An 18899-nucleotide genomic window follows, 5' to 3' on the forward strand; every position below is an offset into this window, starting at 1 on the left:
TCTTAATCAAATAATTTTTACATATGATTATGAAACCCACAAATCCACTTTGTGTTGCTTAAAATGTAGCTTCTAAAATACATTCATTTTTACCTTAAAAAGGGGGATCTAAGTTAAAATGCTGCTATGATGTCAAGCCTCAAGGCAGCAGGTGTCCTCACTGATATGAGACAGTGGTTTTTAAAGAGTATTTACTCAACTATTCCAGTCTTATACTGCCAAAGGGGTTCAACAGACTTGCATTACAGTCTGTATCTGCTGCATTACAACTTAAAAAAAACATGTGCATGAACCAGAAACATCTGACCACATGTCTTAAGGCCAAAGCACAAACACGCTGCTGCTCCTTGGGGAAAGAAAAGTGCATATCATCTTCTATATTTGGATGTCAAGGCAAAAATCTTTCTTTTCCCCTCACAGTTTACAGACTATTCAATAAAAACTATCTATACAGATGTGCTGCTATATGCAAAGGCAGCTGCCACTAAAATGTTCTTAATGTCTCCTTTTGTCCCTCCACTACATAGACAATGGCTATTTAAGTCGGTCCAAAGAGTACCGCAGTAATGCAAGTTTTTAATGTATCCTTGTTTCTGAGGTGTGCACACTCTCCAACTGTTTTTTTTACTTTCAAAAATCATTTGAAAAATTGAACAAATGTAAATTTAAAGATAAAGTAATAAAAAGATAAGTTGTTTTTTTTTTTGTTTTGTTTTGTTTTGTTTTTGCCACTTATATCCCAGACAAAGAAAGTCTTTCCAGGTCTAATCCATAGAATGTACTGTAAATTGGGGAAATAAATTATCTAATTTCCAATCTCATAGTTATCAATCATGTAATGCAAATCATCGAATAAAAGTATGGTTATACAGATAAACATTAGCTAACATTTATAAAAAAAAATACTAAACTTTTTTCAGTGGTCCTAAAGAAACATCTGGAATGTATTTAGTTAAACAAATCTTTGTTAGATACAGAGAAAAAGGTCTGGACAATGTTTGCTGTCCAGTGCCTGTGGGCAAACGACTTTAAATTAGATCAGTTTTTTTCCTGTCTTTTCTCCCTTGAAGCAGTATAGTTAGCTTTAAGTTTACATGGCATTAATTATTTCAATGAAAAATTTGTGGTTAAGATGAAAGAGCAAAACATTTCTTAGAGTCATTCCTAAATCCTTTAAATTCCCCAATTCAGGACCATAAATTATCCAATGCCCAGTGAGTTCTTTCATTGGAAGAGCTGAGGTTTCCTCAGCAAGGTTTCCTCAGATGTGAGTATCTCCTTATCTGGTTCTTTTTATCACAATAATGCACCACACACAAGAAAAAGTGAAGCCAATAGCATTTTATTTTGTGACATTTTCTGTGGAAGAAAATTAATTAGTTTAATTACCAGTGTGATTCACTATGACACCACATCCTCCATATACTGCCCTTCATCATTTCAGGAATACAAACTATGTGATGACTGATTTAAAAAGAATGACCAATTGCACATCACATCCCCCTTCAAAAGCTGCATATAGTCACATACGCAGGCTTTATGAGCATACAAGCAAACTATAACTTAAGGCAAGCTGTACTCAGCATTGCACACTGAGATATTGCTCACAGTGTCCACACATAGAATGAGCGCAAGCACACAGGCCTGATTTGGTTTGACTGCACAGTAATTTGCTGGTTTTGGATGGCTGTCCAGAATATATAACCCTCGGCAAATACAGTGAGATGAAAGAATATAACTGCCTGTTATTATACACTGCCTTGTCAAAGACAAAAAAAAGTCACTACCTGGATTTAAAAGACAACAGGTACAAGCTTCCTAATTGGAAAATACAACATGGATGATTATCTTTAAGCTCGCAATAAGTAGCTGCTGGATTTATTTAATGAGAGACCGGTGTGTTGGAACAGGGATTTATGGAAAATCTGAAGGACAGTCCTCGAGGACCAACTTTAGCCACCTCTTCATAAACTATTGAAACTGGTTTAGGGAACGTCCAATTCATCATTAAAAAAGTGGAAGGATCATGAGAAGGCAGTTTTTTTTGTTTGTTTGTTTGTTTGTTTTTTTTGCTGAACTACACAGCAGAACAGGACAGTCCATGATAGTAGTGGGATGTCTGTTAAGATTTATGCACATGTGCATTAACAGGTGACAACCTTAGTCCAACACTGACTGCATGTAATATTTGATATATTTATCAATAAATTCAGGTTTACAGAGAACACTGGCAGCACATTTCCAGTTGAAACCATGTGACATTTCACCAATGACTTTTATTGTTTTGGTTTGAAATAATAGACAAACAGTTAGGACATGAGATGCATTCTTTCCTTAAAAATCATTGCTAAAAGTGAATAATATGATGTTGCCATCATACTGTGCAAAGCCTTCTTGTAGCATATTTCTTTATAGCATATATTGCTCTTAATGTTACACTTCAGCAGGAAAGCTGTGGACATAATGCAGAGTAATCCAGCTCTCACATGCCTTGAAATGCAAAAGCACAAATCCATGAAAGTCTACACAAAACGACCCATGCATGGCTGCATATGACCATGAGCAAAATCTCGATAATGTGAACATGCATTTCATTACACATCTCTATTTTGTTGTCGACTTTTGGGTTTGCTGCTCTATAGCCTTGATACAAAGTAATCCTCTCCAGCTTTCTCTCTCACCACTAAACCTTTCCTGAATTACGGCACCGTCCTATTGTGCATGTCCTGTTTTAAGCTCTCCTAACTCCCTTAAATGTGAGTGTGTGTGTGCAAGATCAGGTCTGTGTGTATGTCCAGGCAGTTTACCCCCACCCTCCTCTTTTTTGTGTGATGGACAGACAAATTGGTAAGGGAAAACAAATCAGAGTGACCTCTCCTCACAAGCATTTATAGCCATACACAGAAAAGACGCCCACTCATATTCTCTCCTACACACACAAACACACTCACAGGTCACCGGAAATCAGTCAGAATTAATAAGACCAAAAACAACAATATCCTGACGATTAGTGTTGGGACCTTCAGACTAAAGAGGATTTTCAGCTTAACTTTTTAAGATTTAGCTACGAGACTTATGCTCAGGACCACACTGTAATTGAATAAGACATTTGCATAAGGATTAACAGTACCCAGTTCTAATTTTTTTTTTATTTAATACTGTAAAGAGATATTTTCAGTCAAGTGAATAATGGTACGAAAGAACAAACACAGAGAAACACACTCACTTATACTATGATGTGCAGTGAACGGTCAAGTGAGTAAGCAAATAAAGGGATTCAAATTCTGCTCTTCCGAACAGCGCATCATGACTTACATGATAGTACCCAAGATGCAGTATTAGTGTAGACTTTTACACAGAGCGTAAATGTTCTTGAAGCTATAAATACACAGACAAGGTTACATATCCCCTCCATAACAGCATCCCTTTACATCTCAGAGAGCAAAGATATATGGAAAATAAAAGGAATTATAAATGAATAATTAAATGTATCTGCAATGACCTAGTCTGTGTAGGGTAATCAGAAGGAAATATATTATTAGCATTCAGCAAATTGAAGTAATAAATAATACAATAATTTAAACAGTACTTCAAAAGACCTTTTCCTACATTTCTCAAATTTTAAGAAGCTTTATCTTGACTACATTGTTCCAGAATCTGAAAGATACAGACACAGAATCTGAGTCTAACTGCAGATAAAAACCATAGTGACAGAAATTTTTTGTTTTTTTATTGGAATTAATGGGAATATTCTATTTTACAGTCATTTAGCAGACACTTTTCTCCAAAGCAACTTACATCTGGATGTGAGAACATCACAAGCAAGAAATCTAACAATAAGAGACATCATAGATGAGGGTGGCTGCTGCGAGTCCAGTTGGACACAGGTGTTTACATGTAGTGCTGGAGGCAGTGCAATTGTTTATTCCCTTCCTTCCCTGCAATAGTCTCTTTGTTAGAATACAAGGAATAATTAATCCGCAATCATCATCTTGGGATCAGCTCATTCGGTGTTGAACTGTTGCAAAAAACAGAACGAAGTTCTTCAACTCCATAGAAGAGTTAAACTTAGTGCAGAAATGCTCCTTGAACACTTGAATTTTTAGTTTGCTCTTAAAAGCAGATAAGGACTCCACCACAGTGAAACAACAGAGGAAAAAAGTCTGGCAACTGATTTTGCCATGTATAGTGGTGGTAATAAAATAGTCTTGGACCACTTAACATGAATTTCACAGAGCCAAAAGACATTCTGAAATTACCATACAAAATCTTTCCCTCTTTAAAAATGGAGTATGTAAGATTTTCAATATTTTCTAAATAAATTAATTAAAATAAATAACTAAAATCATAATTAGAAAGTTTTTTGAACATGTAGGTTCCAGTCTGTCCATATTTGATGCGCTATTAAATTACAAGTTTAATTAATGACAAGTGACAAAAAGCATTTTTTTTTTAATGGTAGGTAAACATTTAAGAAGGGTCTTTGTCATTAATTAAACTTGTAATTTAATAACACATCAAATATGAACAGACTGGAACCTACATGTTTAGAAAAAACTATCTAATTATGATTGTAGTTGTAGTTATTTTTTTAGTTAATTCATTTTGAAAATATTGAAAATCTTACATAATCCAGCTTTAAAGTTCATATTAAACACTTTTTATGACATGTACTAAAGTACAGGTCTCCAACTCGATCCTACCAGGTCCGCAATCCAGCAGGTTTTCCATGTATTTCTGCTTCAACACACCTGAATCAAATTAAACAGATCTAACAGCCTCTCAGGTTCTACACAAACAATAATGTGAATCAGCTGTGTTGGAGAACAGATATATGGAAAACCTGCTGGAATGCAGACCTCGTCGGACCAAGTTGGAGACCTCTGTACAATAACATGTCTGGGATAAGCAAAATTGAAATTTAGATGGGCAACTAGCAAGATGTATAATGACAGCACCACAATTGGACCTCACTTATTAATATGAATTAAGACTGTGCTGTTTTAAAAATTAAATAGATTTACTTGGATTGATTCAAAATTAATTTTTCAAACATCAATTCATTACATTTGGAGACTGTTTTATTATATGTTTTCTTTTCTGATGATGTTGGCCTACTCCCTATTGTGGCAGCAAATCTTTATTTTAATATTTCAAAAATGCATGTATGTGTCATATCAGATTATTATAATGATCTTATTCCTCTAGCTGATTTTGTTTTGTCACCTAAAACAGGTTCAGTGTTTTATAAAACATTATTGACAAATGTCTTTAACATTAAAGAAAATTGTGTTGTTACTAAATTTAGTTCAGGACTTTAGTAATGATACTCAAGCCTACTGTGAATTCCTCAGTGGTCTGGCTCTTTGAGCCATGACCAAATTGTGAGCAAAATTACTAAACAGAGAACAGTTTAAAATATTTGGCCATAAAAAAAAAGATCTTCTATGATATGAAAACAGAAAAACTGCAACAAGCAAAAAACTTACTTCAAAGCATTTACCACATCCTAAAGTATCTATGCCTCATTGTTGTCTGCGACAGCCTTTTTAACAAACTATATGTTCAATCATGATGGTAACCATTTACTGTTGTACTTTGTGCAGCCCATGCAGCAACTACTTAGATGATTTATTTACTAATTTTATACCTGGTTCAGACTTTTTCCTCGACATGCAGAAATGAGTGCAGCTAAGATACTGAAGGATTTTCTGATAGCCCACCATGAATTTGTCAAGATGACCATTTAATACATTTCAATTATTTACAGAGAACACAAAACAGAGCACTAAAAAAATAAGAAAAATTAATTCAAGTTTTATAAAAAGAAAAGGGTGTGAATCTTGTACTTTAAAGGAGGAAAAGTACATCGGTGGGCACAAGAGGGTGCAGAGAGGAAAGACAGACAAAGTAAAGGAAAAGGAAAAACAAGTAAAAAGCTGAAAGGCTGGGTAAAAGACAGAGAGCCCAGGGGGCTTTCTGCAACCTGACAGGTTCAAGTGGGGTTTTCTCAATAACAGAACACAAAGTGCACTAAGTACTGGCTGTGATTGACTGTTTGTAAGACCTTTCTTTGGAAGTTATTGCCCTGAAGTAGCAGGGGAAACTTGTTTTTATGACTGAAAAATGAATAGTAATGTCACATGAAAGAAATTTGGTGTGTACTGTAGGATACATTTGGAATATATCATCAAAAATGACTGTTCTTGTTTCAGAAGGAGTGGAGACAATAACAAAAACATTTCCTATGATACCAAGCAATGTTCAAAACTATGTCTACAATGCTATTTCTTTGGATAGTGCCAACAAACAACAAAACATCCCCCAGGAGTTACCTACAGACCTCAGACCTCTTTAATATGGATGCTGTAACTACTACAGTGAGTGTGTGATCAGCACAAAAAATGCCGCCATAATCAATATGCAAGCCTCATTGTAAGTGGTCCCAGTGGCATTTATCGTCGTAAATAATAATTGAGTTTTTTTTTAATCATACTAAGTAAAAACCTGAATGTGTAAGTCATCATAATCACAACATAACCAAAGAAAAAAGCACTTGAAGATTTCAAATTATATATGCAACAAGAGCTACAAATTTACTCTAAGTATCATTATGTAAAATCTTAACATGACTAACATTTAAAATATAAGCAACAGATTACATTTTGAGATGGAAAACCACTTAAGCTGTAAATTGAATTGATTCACATTGACCCATGACACAGATTTTTGTGCTGAAGAACACAGCCAATTCTAACATTTTGTTCTTACTGTCAATCCAACACTAATGTTGTTTACTCTGCATGCAGTGTCTGCATAAATCACTTCTGAGGGGGCATTTTAGCCTCAGGATATATGTTAATGCAAAGTTCCATGTGTCAATCTGCATACAACTGTTGTACACATAGAGAATCATACATTGGAGAACTTTTTAACCATCAGTTATACTTCTGCAGCAATGAATTTAACACAAGGTGAAGTTCTTATCCCTGTGAAGCATACAAAACCTAAATGTAACAAAAATGCATGTTTATTTGCTTTCCAGTTAATATATGTATTGCCAGAGTTACTTTCATTTTTTTAGGCACACAAATATCCTCCATGTAGTCTGCACTCTATACACCCACGTGGGAAGTGAATGGGATTGATCACATTCATCTTCAGGGAAGTTGGGATATTACAATACACAGTAATTGCTAAACTGCAAACTATATGCAACCCCCATCTTCAAAAACATTTTCACCAGTACAAGTAAAGCATGTATTTTTCTTTTGAATACTATATCTACATTTGAGTTATCGATGTTTTTAAATCCAACTTAGCAGTTATGAATCACATAAAATGTAATTGTCTTCCTTAGGGTTTTACATACACAACTTTTGGTCACAAATAAATACTCATGGTTTAAACACATTTTAGATATTACCCTTTACCTTTTGTCCTCATTTAGTTCATTGATGCCAGAGAATGTTATTCTATTCTATCCAACATCCCCATCAGCCAGTAGATGACACTGCTTGCCATGTCTCCACTGCACTATACAATGGTCATTTCGAATACTGGGGTAATTTGACTGCACATGTTTAGGCCACAGTGATTTTCAATGACAGTGAACTAGATTACTGAACATTGCATTCAATTGTATTCACTTTCGATTGATTTTCCAGAATAGGGGAAACGCATGCTCTCTGGTTGGCTAGCCGAGCGCTGTTGATCCTCAATCACTGTTTCTAACTGTTATTGTCTTATCCATCTCATGCAACTTTTTCTCATAGCTCATCCTGGCATTTCATTTCATCAGTTCCTCATAGCATATGCAGCAAGATGCAGGCTACACTGTGTTTGTCAAGATATGCTAGATATGTGGTAACTCGTGCAAGAAATACAGCTGAATCTGATGAACAGTAAAACTGTATCTCTGACAGTCTGATATAATATTCTTATCTTTTTAAGACTTTCAGTTAATTATTTAACTGTTGAAAATGTTGCTTTGAAGTCAAAAGTCATAACATTGAAATCATAGTGAATATATTTAAAAAACCCGCGTGAGCTTCAATAACTTGATATAAATGTAATACTAGCAGGAATGGCAAGAGTATCCCACACTCTGCTTGGAAAATAAAAAATTAAATTAAATTAAAAAAACCAAATTTTAAAGGTAGCATTACATGCATTTTAGAAGATGCATGCACAGACATAAAAATTATGGTATTTTATGTTTTTAATTACATTTAACATGCAACAAATGCATTCCACAATGTCTAAGAGTTTAACCTGGGTATTGTACACCATGCAGGGCAGTCAGAGGTCAGTGAGGAATCAAGGATTAAGCAGTCTTTTATAAATGGGGCATGGAAACCTGTTGCAGCGTTTTGATTTTGGAACCAGTTGCCCATTTTACTAACGGATATATAAAAAAAAGTATGTGTATCGCTGATTTATATCAAGTCTCCTCAGACACAAATGTCTGGGAAATGCCTTTCCCAGACATTTGTGAAATATGTCAGATAAGTAGTTGTCAATATGCATTTAAACATGACTGTAATATATGATAATCTTTAATTATAAATGTGGGTGGGAATGTAAGTACACAGATGAGAGTATTTTCAAAATGTTGTAGTAAAACTATGCCTCTATCAATTACTACTTATTAAATTTTAATTACCTCGGAGCACCACTCATCACTTTTACTTAACTTAAGATTCAGGAGGATGAGAAAAACCTGAAATATACTTAATTCAATAAACACAGTCTCACTTAAAGTAGTAAATTCTCAGAACGAATGAACCAGAAATTGTACATTCAGAAATTATGACAAGAACGGATGAATTGATTATACATATTTATTACAATGATGGTAAACATACAGCAGTGAAAATGAGCAATGATGGAGAGGTTATTGGTGAGATGGTCAAGTGAATTTGTTTACAGGGATTTTCATTTATGACAGTAATAATGAGAGGTAAAAATGAATTGAATGAAATGGGGCAGAAAGGAACTGGTTGGAATTGAAGCAATTAAATCGGTATCGTTATTTCACTTAAATCTTTGTTAAAATTATACTTAGTGTTTGGATGAGAATTCAAATTTATACTTTGGTTAAATTTGATGTACTGTTGAACACCACAAGTGATATCAAAGCGCTATGAAGATCCTACTTTTTCCCGCTGGGTCAGTTGATGGAGCCGGCGGACCGGGTGGTTCTGTCCTGGACTGCAAGTCTCCGGGAAATGGACCTTCTGGCGTCGGGAGAAGTAGGTCTGGAGCTGCTCTGATGAACGGGTTGGGATCTCTGTCCAGCAGAATCCCAGAACCAAGGGCGGTGTTTCTCGTACTCAAATTATTCCAAAGGTTGTGTTCCACGCGTACTGTCTGAGGGTAGGCAGTACTTGTACAGACGCAAAAATTAGTGGAACTGCGGTTCTGGTGAATTACTGATCTCAAAAAGGAAAAATAAAAATGTTCGCTGGGTAAACTTAAACAAGGCTTGTTTCGCCTTCAAAACAAGTATTCCTTTTCTGTTCGAACTTATCTCGTTAAGATCTTACGCGCACAAAAGAAGAGAGATGGAGTAAACTTATGAGAACAAAGAAACAGCTGCGTACAGCGGAAAGTTGCGAGAGGGCAACGAAATTAAGTCAAAGTACAAGAATCACGGCGATCGAGAGTCAAGGGCCGAGACAGAAGAACAAGCTAGGACAAACAAAAAGAAGAGAAGAAGAAGAAGTGCTAAGTCCAGAGCGCGGGTCCATTTAACTGGACCCTTCCTCCTAGGTCCTGACCAATCACAAACCACTAATAGTCAGAAGGCTGGTCAGTCTTACCCAATCAGGTCAGCTTTGATTGTTAACCAAGAGGGTAGGAGTGATTCAGGTCTTATTTCACTGCGGGCCCTGGTTCCTTTCTCCCATTTCATTAACATGATCATGATAATCAAATTATTAACTTTGTTTCCTAGCTTTAAGCATGGCAATCAACATTCTGGGGACTCATGCAGATGTTTTGTTTGCTTGAAAAGGGAACATTTACCAATAGTAATACTTTTACACATGAAACCCAATTGTTGTATATTTCACATATTTCTTATCAAGTGTGGATTAATCCATTGGCATGACTTGTCTTCCTCAGCCGATGAATCCTGAAAGAGAGTTACATTCTTATCCATTCCTATAATTTGCTTAACAGGGGTTCCAAACTTGGAAAGATATCACCAACATTATGTAGTGAAGTGTTCATGATTGATTCTGATGTGTGATCAGTTCAAGGATTTAAATCACATATGAGAATGAATAAAAAGGGAAACTTCAGTCAAACCTATCAACAAAAATCATGTAGGCTACATTAAACCAGTTAGTGAAAGGAAATTTAAAGAAGACACAAAGAAGTGCATCTGGAGTTTCTTCCTGTGGGGAGAGGGGTGGATCTGTCACCCAGAATGTATATTCGGGGAGGATCAAAGCAGAGTTGCCGGGTCTCTCTCCTGGCGCCGTTGAGTCTTATCTTGAGGTGTAAAGGTGTCATTTTGACAAGAGCCAGTTGCTTAGTTCGATGTGACATTCCGTATCTATTGACCTAAGGGACTGTAAACTGTGTTAGAGGTTTTGTTCAGACCATCTGGTTTGGGGTCTGCAGGAGGTCCTGAAAGAGAAATCTGGAGGTAAATGTGAATTGTGTGTTTATCTGGGGGGGGGGGGGGGGGGGAGAAAACTAATACACCCGAAGCCGTCCTCCTCTTTCGGGTCAAAAGGGTCATTTTCTCCAGTCCTCTAGGATGACACCCCTCTGACTGCAAGAGGAGATCAAGAGCCCATAATTTAATCCAGCCAAGGAGAAAAAGAAAAGGAAAATAAAAGTTGTTTTATTCCTCCTGGAAAAGCTTTGGAGGCTACAATGTAAACCATGTGCAATTCATTGCTTGCAGAACTCTTCCTCTCATTTTTAAGATTTTCTTTCAAGCCCTGAAGGAATACTATATTGAAAGCTATGATCCAGATGGGCACATGCAGGCAGTACAGAGATGTGTTGGCAAGTGTGTCATGCACACAAACAAACAAACAGCACATTACAATTCTGTAACAACAATTAGTAAAGTGTTTAACACCTCTTCGTTCCAATGCCTGTTTCTATAATCACTGGCAGCAAATTAGACATTAGATTGTAAGGGTGTATAATGAAGCAGACAGAAGAGCAATGGACTTTAATGGGTAGTTAGATATGGACCTGTAAAGGTGAGGGAAAAGGAAACAGATAGATAAAATGAAAAAGGAAGTTTTACTTTGCCTATTCATTATCATCTACACCCTCATCACAATGCAAACAGTCAAACAGCGGGGGGCACTTGTGGAGGAGTACAATTACAGCACAAAAACACTAACAGCGTCCACAGAACTTTGCAAATGGTAGCCCAGCACAAGTGCTACAGATATTCATAAAGTATGGACAGTACAATAAAACAATGAAACTGACAATATTTAACAAGAGGAAGGAAGCGCACATACACACACTCAACTGAAATTACATCAACATTACATACACATTGTAAACATGATTTTAGAAGTGACAAATGCTGAGGGCCATAGTTAAATTTGACACAAGTTGATGGTTCAAATGATACTCTTCAGTTACTTTTTGTAAAATGTTCAGAGCTATGATTTGAGAGGATAGAAGCCATGACCCAGCCCTCAAATTAAAATCCAGTATACTTGATATTTTTGTTGCAATGGTCAGTAGGGAAGGAGTGGAGTGTGAGCCTCCATTGAGGAGCTACAGCTAATGATAAAGTGCAAATTGCTAGAGGCCCAATACAGCTTTTGTGTGAACAAGAAAAATAAGGAAACAAGAAGAAAAAGATAGATAAAACGATATTAAAGACAAGGGAAGCTACTGCACAGAATGGATTAACACAAGACATAGAAACTAACAACAATGAGACATAGAGCTAAGTTGTTCATGCTATAAAAATAAAAAAATATAAACATTAAAAATCGCTGGCTGAAAAGAGGAGACCTTCTCACAAAACTTCTCTCATCATCACACTGCTCATAATGCTGCACGATACTGTGCACTAAGCACTCTTCCAAAAGACTTCCAGCATACAAATAGCACTACTCTACATTCATCTTTGCTCTATGCATTTGGGCTTTTCTTATCTCTTTGTATTTGAATTGGTCCTATCTGTTTTTTTAAATAAAACACTCTACATGCACTGTTGTAAAATTATGCAGCTCAAGTAACAAAATATATCATCAGTAGTAAAATGGAGTTCAGATCACTTTTAAGAGTGGAAAAGTATCACTGAATCATTTTAGTATTTTCAAATGAGTGTAATGTGCACAAACTGCATCTTTGAGGACAGATAAATCAGACTCCAGAAACAGAAAGGTGACATTTGATCAAGGGAACAATGATACATCTTATCTTAAGATGACAGGCGCACACCACCTGGATAAACACACAACACAATCATCATGGAACAAGCACCTGTGTTGTCCAAGTCCTTCTAAGAACATCGGGTCTGTCCTCCCTGCATCATGAAACGAAGCACCGTAGCTGAGGCTTGCCTGTCTCTCAATCCCTGCTTTGCAGTCAACCTCTGACAAGAAACAAAACTTCTCCTTGCAGCTACCTGTCAGTCCATCTCAACCTCAGAAACACACAGAACAGTCTCTTTCTCTCCATCCCTGTGGCCTGGTTAAGAGTTTTGCCTCAGTGGCCAGGTACGGATGTCAGAGATGCTGTCTGTCTTTACAAGAAGACACATAACAGTCTCAAATGGCAGACAAAGGCACAGACCTGAGACACAGTTTAAACATTTGAAATTCACATTAACATAAAGCACTTGTTTGTAGTTATTCACAAAGAAATGTGAGATGCTAACTCTTCAAGATCAGTGATAGCATAGACCGGAAACTGGTGGCGCCTCAGATTTATAATTATATAAAGCATATATCATACATTCTTTGGCCTCCATCCTGTTGAGCTTGTGCATAAATACAACTTAAAATAAGTTTGTACAAGCAACAACAAAATGTGTCATTTTGAAGAGGAGGCTGCATTGCCAGATATAAAAGACAAAATCAACAAAAGCTATTAATAGAGTAACGTTCAGAAAGACTTTATACCAGATACCAGAATTGTCCAAACATGGGACAGTGTGGGTCACGCCCCTCTTATTTATGCATCTTTGGTAATTTAACTTCTCCCATCTAATTCTTTTTTCACAAACTTATTAGATCCAACTATTTCCCTTGTAACTTTTTTTTTTTTTTTTTTTTTACTTCTCTTCCTTTCTTTTTAAATAATTTAATACTCCTGTGGATTTCATCAGTTTGTCAAACGTATTTTCACTCTGTATCAACAGGTGTGTGTTTTTTCATCAACTAACCAAATTGAAATATTGACTTTTCTACATAAAGAAGATGGATCATGATAACTATTCTTTTTTCTAATTTACAGTATTGCTTTGTCCATCACTATTAAAATGAAGTCAGACTACACCTACAGATATGTTCTTTCATACGGATCCTAAAAATGTAATAAATTAGTCATTGATTATGTTATAAAGACGAGTTGTTTTTATTCCAAACTGATGTCATCTACCATTCACTGCCGTTTGTGCTTCCACAGGAGTTAAGCATTGCATTACACAGACTAAACACTGGACAAAACAACCAAAACTATAACAAACGGATCTCTATGGAACTCTGATGTCGTAGGCAGTAGTTCAGTTACTGTAACAGAGAGATGAGAGACGGTAAAATAAAAAAATAATAATGTCAACATCTGACTATTTGGTTTGTGTGAATATGATAAACTGAGGTGGCACAAAATGTCCTGGCTGCATTCTCTCCTATCCTAACTAAAACAATATCCACAAACACCGGACCAGATCAGCCAAACTGGCAAAGTTAAGCTGTAGCTCACTGCATGGGAACAACTAAACACAAGCAAGTGGTCATTTTAACCGGATTGAACCAGACTCAGATGAGTCAAAGAATCTTAGCCTCACTTATACTGAATGATGAGCCAAAGGATGATTAAAACAGTGAGACTCGATAGTGAGAACACAATTTGTCTATCTAAAATCATAAAACACACATACACACACACACATTTTTCTCTTGAACACATTTAGGCAAAATCTACATGAACAGTCTTCATAACGTAAAGAGCAATTGGTATACTGAACATGGCGCAGTGAGGGCCAAGAGGCAAGCGGATCCCCCTCCACCCCATTCCCTCTGCATGCTGATCATTAGATAGACAAAGTGGGGAGAGCAACGGAGAATGAAAGAAAGAAGGAGCGAGATGGGAAATGCAGTGGTGCTAGCTCCCCAGTGGTTCAATCACATTTAATGCCTGGACAGAAGAAGATGAAACTGTCTGTTGGGCATTCCTGTTAATATTACCAAAATGATGGCAACTCTTCCCCACAGTGACAGGGTTGCAGTTTAGAAAGCTAAAACGGTATGATGGCTTGAAGTCTGCCTTTCTCAAAGTCTTTCTGTCTTCCATCTTTTCTCCTTTTGATACACACCACCGTTTGTCTGTCTCTCCCCTTCTACTCTCCTCATTCCATCTTTAACAGCAACAAGGGGATTAAAAGGGGATTACTTCTGACATGTCAATGCAATGCGCTTGCTGAGTGTGAGTGTGTGTGAGTGTGTGTGGGGGGGGGGGGGCTTTCCCACTTTCACATGCATTCGTAAGTCAATATAACACATATACAAAGAGAGAACGAGGTCAGCATTTTAGGGTTAAAGATGCTGTGTGAGGCAAAAAAAAAAAACTTTGAGGGAAAAAAATTTAGACTATGAAATGCTAAATTTTGACAACTTTTTTGAAGTAATTTTGTAAAGGAAGTTGACCATTTCTGATTTTCTGTATTTGCATCTAGTAGGTTTTAACCCTACTTCAGTCTTTTTCAAGGTCTGCTGGAGAAGTGAGCCTAAGCAGAGATACTTGAGGGGCAGTGTGTTTGAGAGGCAGAAAAGAAAAGTATTGTTTTGGGGGTGATAACCTTTTGTTGCGATTAAAAGTACTTGCGGCTAGCTCGGAAATGAACTATTGATTAGAAATAAGGTGGTGGGGAGACAAAGAGGAGAAAAAGTCACATTAACTGATATCCCACTGGCAAGACCGACCACCTGCAGCTATCCATAGTCTTTCAGCATGCACCAACATGTATCGTGAGTTTTTGTAAGAGTTGTCTGCCAGGAATTGTTTCAGACAGGACAAAAACCATACACAAACCTAAAAGGCTGAAAGTGAATACCACTTACGCACTGGTTATTTGGTTTCTAGTACAAAGTCAAGGAAAACATTTGTATTTCCTTCTTATACATGTCACTAAGTTTGCTCTGAAGAAGCATGACATTTGGAAAGATTCTGCTGGAATCTTTAAGTAAAATGAGAGCTGATGCTTGAGTAAATCTCATGTCTGTGGAATCTAATTTCACCCATTTACTGTTGTGCTACAGACTTATGTAACAGCAGTTCAGGCATGCACAGATATTTTTATTTGAACACTAAGCCCTTTCTAAAGGCCACATATTTCTGTATTCTGCTATTATAGCTGTATTTTTAGTATTTTGGTAAATAAATTCATTGCCGACATCAGTAAATAAACAAATATAAACTTTACGAGCCCTGTAAATGTACAATATGTCTTCTTTGTTTTTACCTATATCATGTTAAAGGCTTCTTAAAATGATCAGTTAGGAGTTATGTTAAAATTGATTCTTGATCCACTGTTTCTTTTCTTTATTTTCCCAGTTCGCACAAAGTGCATTACATTCACCCAGGTACTCATACAGCACTTACTAGATAAATGTATTCTTTACACAGTCTGCGTTGATGTTTATCTAAATTCACTCACTGATGAGCATGTTGGGAGCAGTGTGGGGTTCATTATCTTGCCCAAGGACACTTCAACACGTGGATGCACTCGGGACTGAACCGCCGACCTTCTAGTTGGAAGACGGCCACTCTAAGCAGTCATGCTGCAGAGTAGGTTTATGGGTTATAAAATCTAACCCAAACCAAGCATGAAAACATATTCTAAGTGGTTTAAAAGGCAAATATGTCAATGATATATGTGCATATCGACACATAGTTTTAGGTGTAGACAAAAAAATGACTTAAAAAAAAAATAAAAAGAGCATAGATTAGATTAGTCCTGGTTGGCATATACACTTGTCTAATTTATGAAGACCTACTCACAATGCAATGTCTTATCTAAGGGACCTTGCAGTCTGTGAAGGGATAAAGTTTCAGTCTTGCTGGGAGATACTTACTGACAACAAGCCTGCTGCTGTGATCAAACCATCCAGTCACATGGTGATCTGTCTAACCAGAGGATTACACTGCCACCCAATAGGACCAGGACCAAAGTCTTAAGTACAATCCGGCATGTGGGATGAAGTTTCTATGAACGTGTGACTCACTACCTCATAAGACATTCACATTTACTACCAACATTTCTATAGAAGCTTACAAATTACTTCTTTTTTTTTTTTTTTTTTTTTTTTAAAAAAAAGGAAAACAAGCATTGACTTTTTTTAACCTTATAACTAAGCCTATCACAAATATTTGCTTTCAGCTCAGTTTGACTGGAATACAGTGTTCATTGCTGGCATTTCTTCTCATCTCCAAATTAGATTTCAACTTGACCAAATCTCTTTCATTTGCTGTTGTAACTCGGATCTGAAGCATCATTTTGGCCTGCAGCCCAGAGAAGAATCCGACCTGATGCAGCTTTTGGCAAACTGCATTCAGGTAGCCACTAAATTGGTTTATCTATTCTGACCCTGGCCAGCTGATTTACAAACAGACCTTTCTGGCAGCACAAAGCGGTGGATTAGGTTGCTGGTTCATAATGTGGCATGTGTGTGTTTAAGAGCGTACGTGAGAGTTAAAATCTGGATGGGATCTTAACCATGCAATGCGGTCAAAAAACAATTCAACACGGACAGGTGCTTATCAGGTGCGCGTGTGGTTGAAAGTGCGTGTTCGTGGGCGTGTGCTCGTCAATTTCTCTCACGCGCCTGCACACTGCTCTCTCTCTCTCTCTCCGTCTGGTCTATCAGCCGTTCGAGGCCACCGAGTTGTGCAGCGATTATGTGTTCCCACCACCACCTCGCGCCCTCATCTCATCCTGCAAGGCACGCTTCTCTCTCTCTCTCTCTCTCTCTCTCTCTCTCTCTCTCTCTCTCTCTCATCCTGTAGCCCGAGGTGCAACTATACCAAACGAGTGCACGCTCCTCCATGTCCAAATCACACTCAACACAACAGTGCCACACTATGCCAGTGGTGATGGAGACAGAAAAGACGATAGGACACCTTTTTTCTTTTTTTTTTTCCCCCTGGCACTGCAGCACCTCGCGGGAAAAGGAGCTAATGCCATTGTGCTCTGAGAAAATGTATAAAAGAATAAAACTGATGTCAATGAGGACAATTCAGAGCAACATGACAGTCCCAACCACCTGTTTTTCGCGCACCCTTTGCGCACACAGTTGGGCTGTATTTAATTCGAAGAAAATGCTGCATTAGCCAGTCCTCTTACATGGCATCACCTGGGTTTAATAATCAATAAGGAGGGATTGACAGCTCTTTAATCACCACGAATAAAATGATAAGAAGCGACCGAGTCTTATTTTGCAAATGATAGGCTATTCACAAAAAAAAAAACCCAACTTTAAGACAAACTTCATTTAAAATTATGTCCATTTGACGCGTCGGATATAGTCTACAACACGTTATTTTGCCAATAAATAGCTGCTTAAAACCCTGGAAAGCTTGACGTGTGAATCCATGATGCAACAGACAGAAGTCTGCTTAATACCACAGTGCTTAAAAAAAATGACGGGCAGCGCTGTGATTTAAGCAGTGCAGCACATATCAAGGATGAAGCCTCCCGTCTGTTTCCTGACACGCACAGACAGTCAAGCTGTGGCCGCGATTTGAGGAGGGAGAAGCGCAGTAACTTACCGATATGGATGATTGAATCCGAGAGCACCGACTTCCACTCCTGGCTCCAAAAAACAGCAACAAGCAACATAGCCAATATAACTTTCATTATGTCAAGAGATGCCCCTTCCCAAATAGCAAAAGGACTATAGCTCTCTGAGTGAGGGCGAACAGAGTTAAAATCCTGAGAAACGATGATTCTGTTTTAGTCCATATGTAGGGTGGTCAAAGAAATCCCGGGTAATCTCCGCCTTGATATGTTCTCTTTGCGTTTGAGCAAATTGAAGAAAGGATTCCTGGGTATTCAGACACCGGTATCCTGTTGAAATTCCGTGTAACATTAAATTATATTCTGAATGAGCAGAGAGACGCTGATCTGCAGTGAAAACAAACCGCATCCAAACGCCGACGCGTTAAGTCGAGTTGAGGGGCTGCACGATGTGACCAATCATTTAAAAGGGAATAAATCTGTAGCCATTCGGTAACATGAGGGGGGGATCTCCTCCTTGCAGTCTCGAAATGCAGGTCGTGTTATAATGACCCAAGATCCCCAGCCTGTTAGACCTGGCGACGCAGTTTCTCCCCCTGCACCAATCGCCAAATCACCAGCAGCAGCAGCAGCCTCAGTGGACCAAGCCAATGGCCAAAACTTCCATTTCTCCAGGGTCTTTTTTTATGTCTTTCCTTTACAGAGCTACTCTTTGAATATCACCGAAGTCAAAGCAAATAGATGACACCAGTGGTGACTTTTGGTGGAGGAGAAAGAAACAGCTAATGATGAACAGCCTTGTCACATGGCATTGCCACGAAGAGGCACAATATTCCTAAATTGTCAGTAGCTTCCTGTAGAAATCAGCGAAAGAGCGGGATGGAGAGGGATTTCAGATGTTTAAGGAAAGACAGCTAAAAGCCACTACTGCCTTCCAAATCAA

General features: G+C 37.6%; 1 protein-coding gene across 1 annotated transcript in view; it reads right to left on the reverse strand.

Annotated features, from left to right (window-relative positions):
* Nucleotides 1-18076, reverse strand: part of grid2 (glutamate receptor, ionotropic, delta 2) — a gene marked incomplete at both ends in the record, with an annotated part of 511062 nt that extends 492986 nt beyond the window's left edge. The window contains one exon of the mRNA XM_079250826.1: nucleotides 17989-18076. Within this exon, the coding sequence (XP_079106952.1) occupies nucleotides 17989-18076 (88 nt within the window). The remainder of the gene's footprint in view (nucleotides 1-17988) is intronic.
* Nucleotides 18077-18899: the final 823 nt, after the last annotated feature.

Source organism: Telmatherina bonti, assembly GCF_933228915.1.
Source record: "Telmatherina bonti genome assembly, chromosome: 13".
Classification (NCBI taxonomy): Eukaryota; Metazoa; Chordata; class Actinopteri; order Atheriniformes; family Telmatherinidae; genus Telmatherina; species Telmatherina bonti.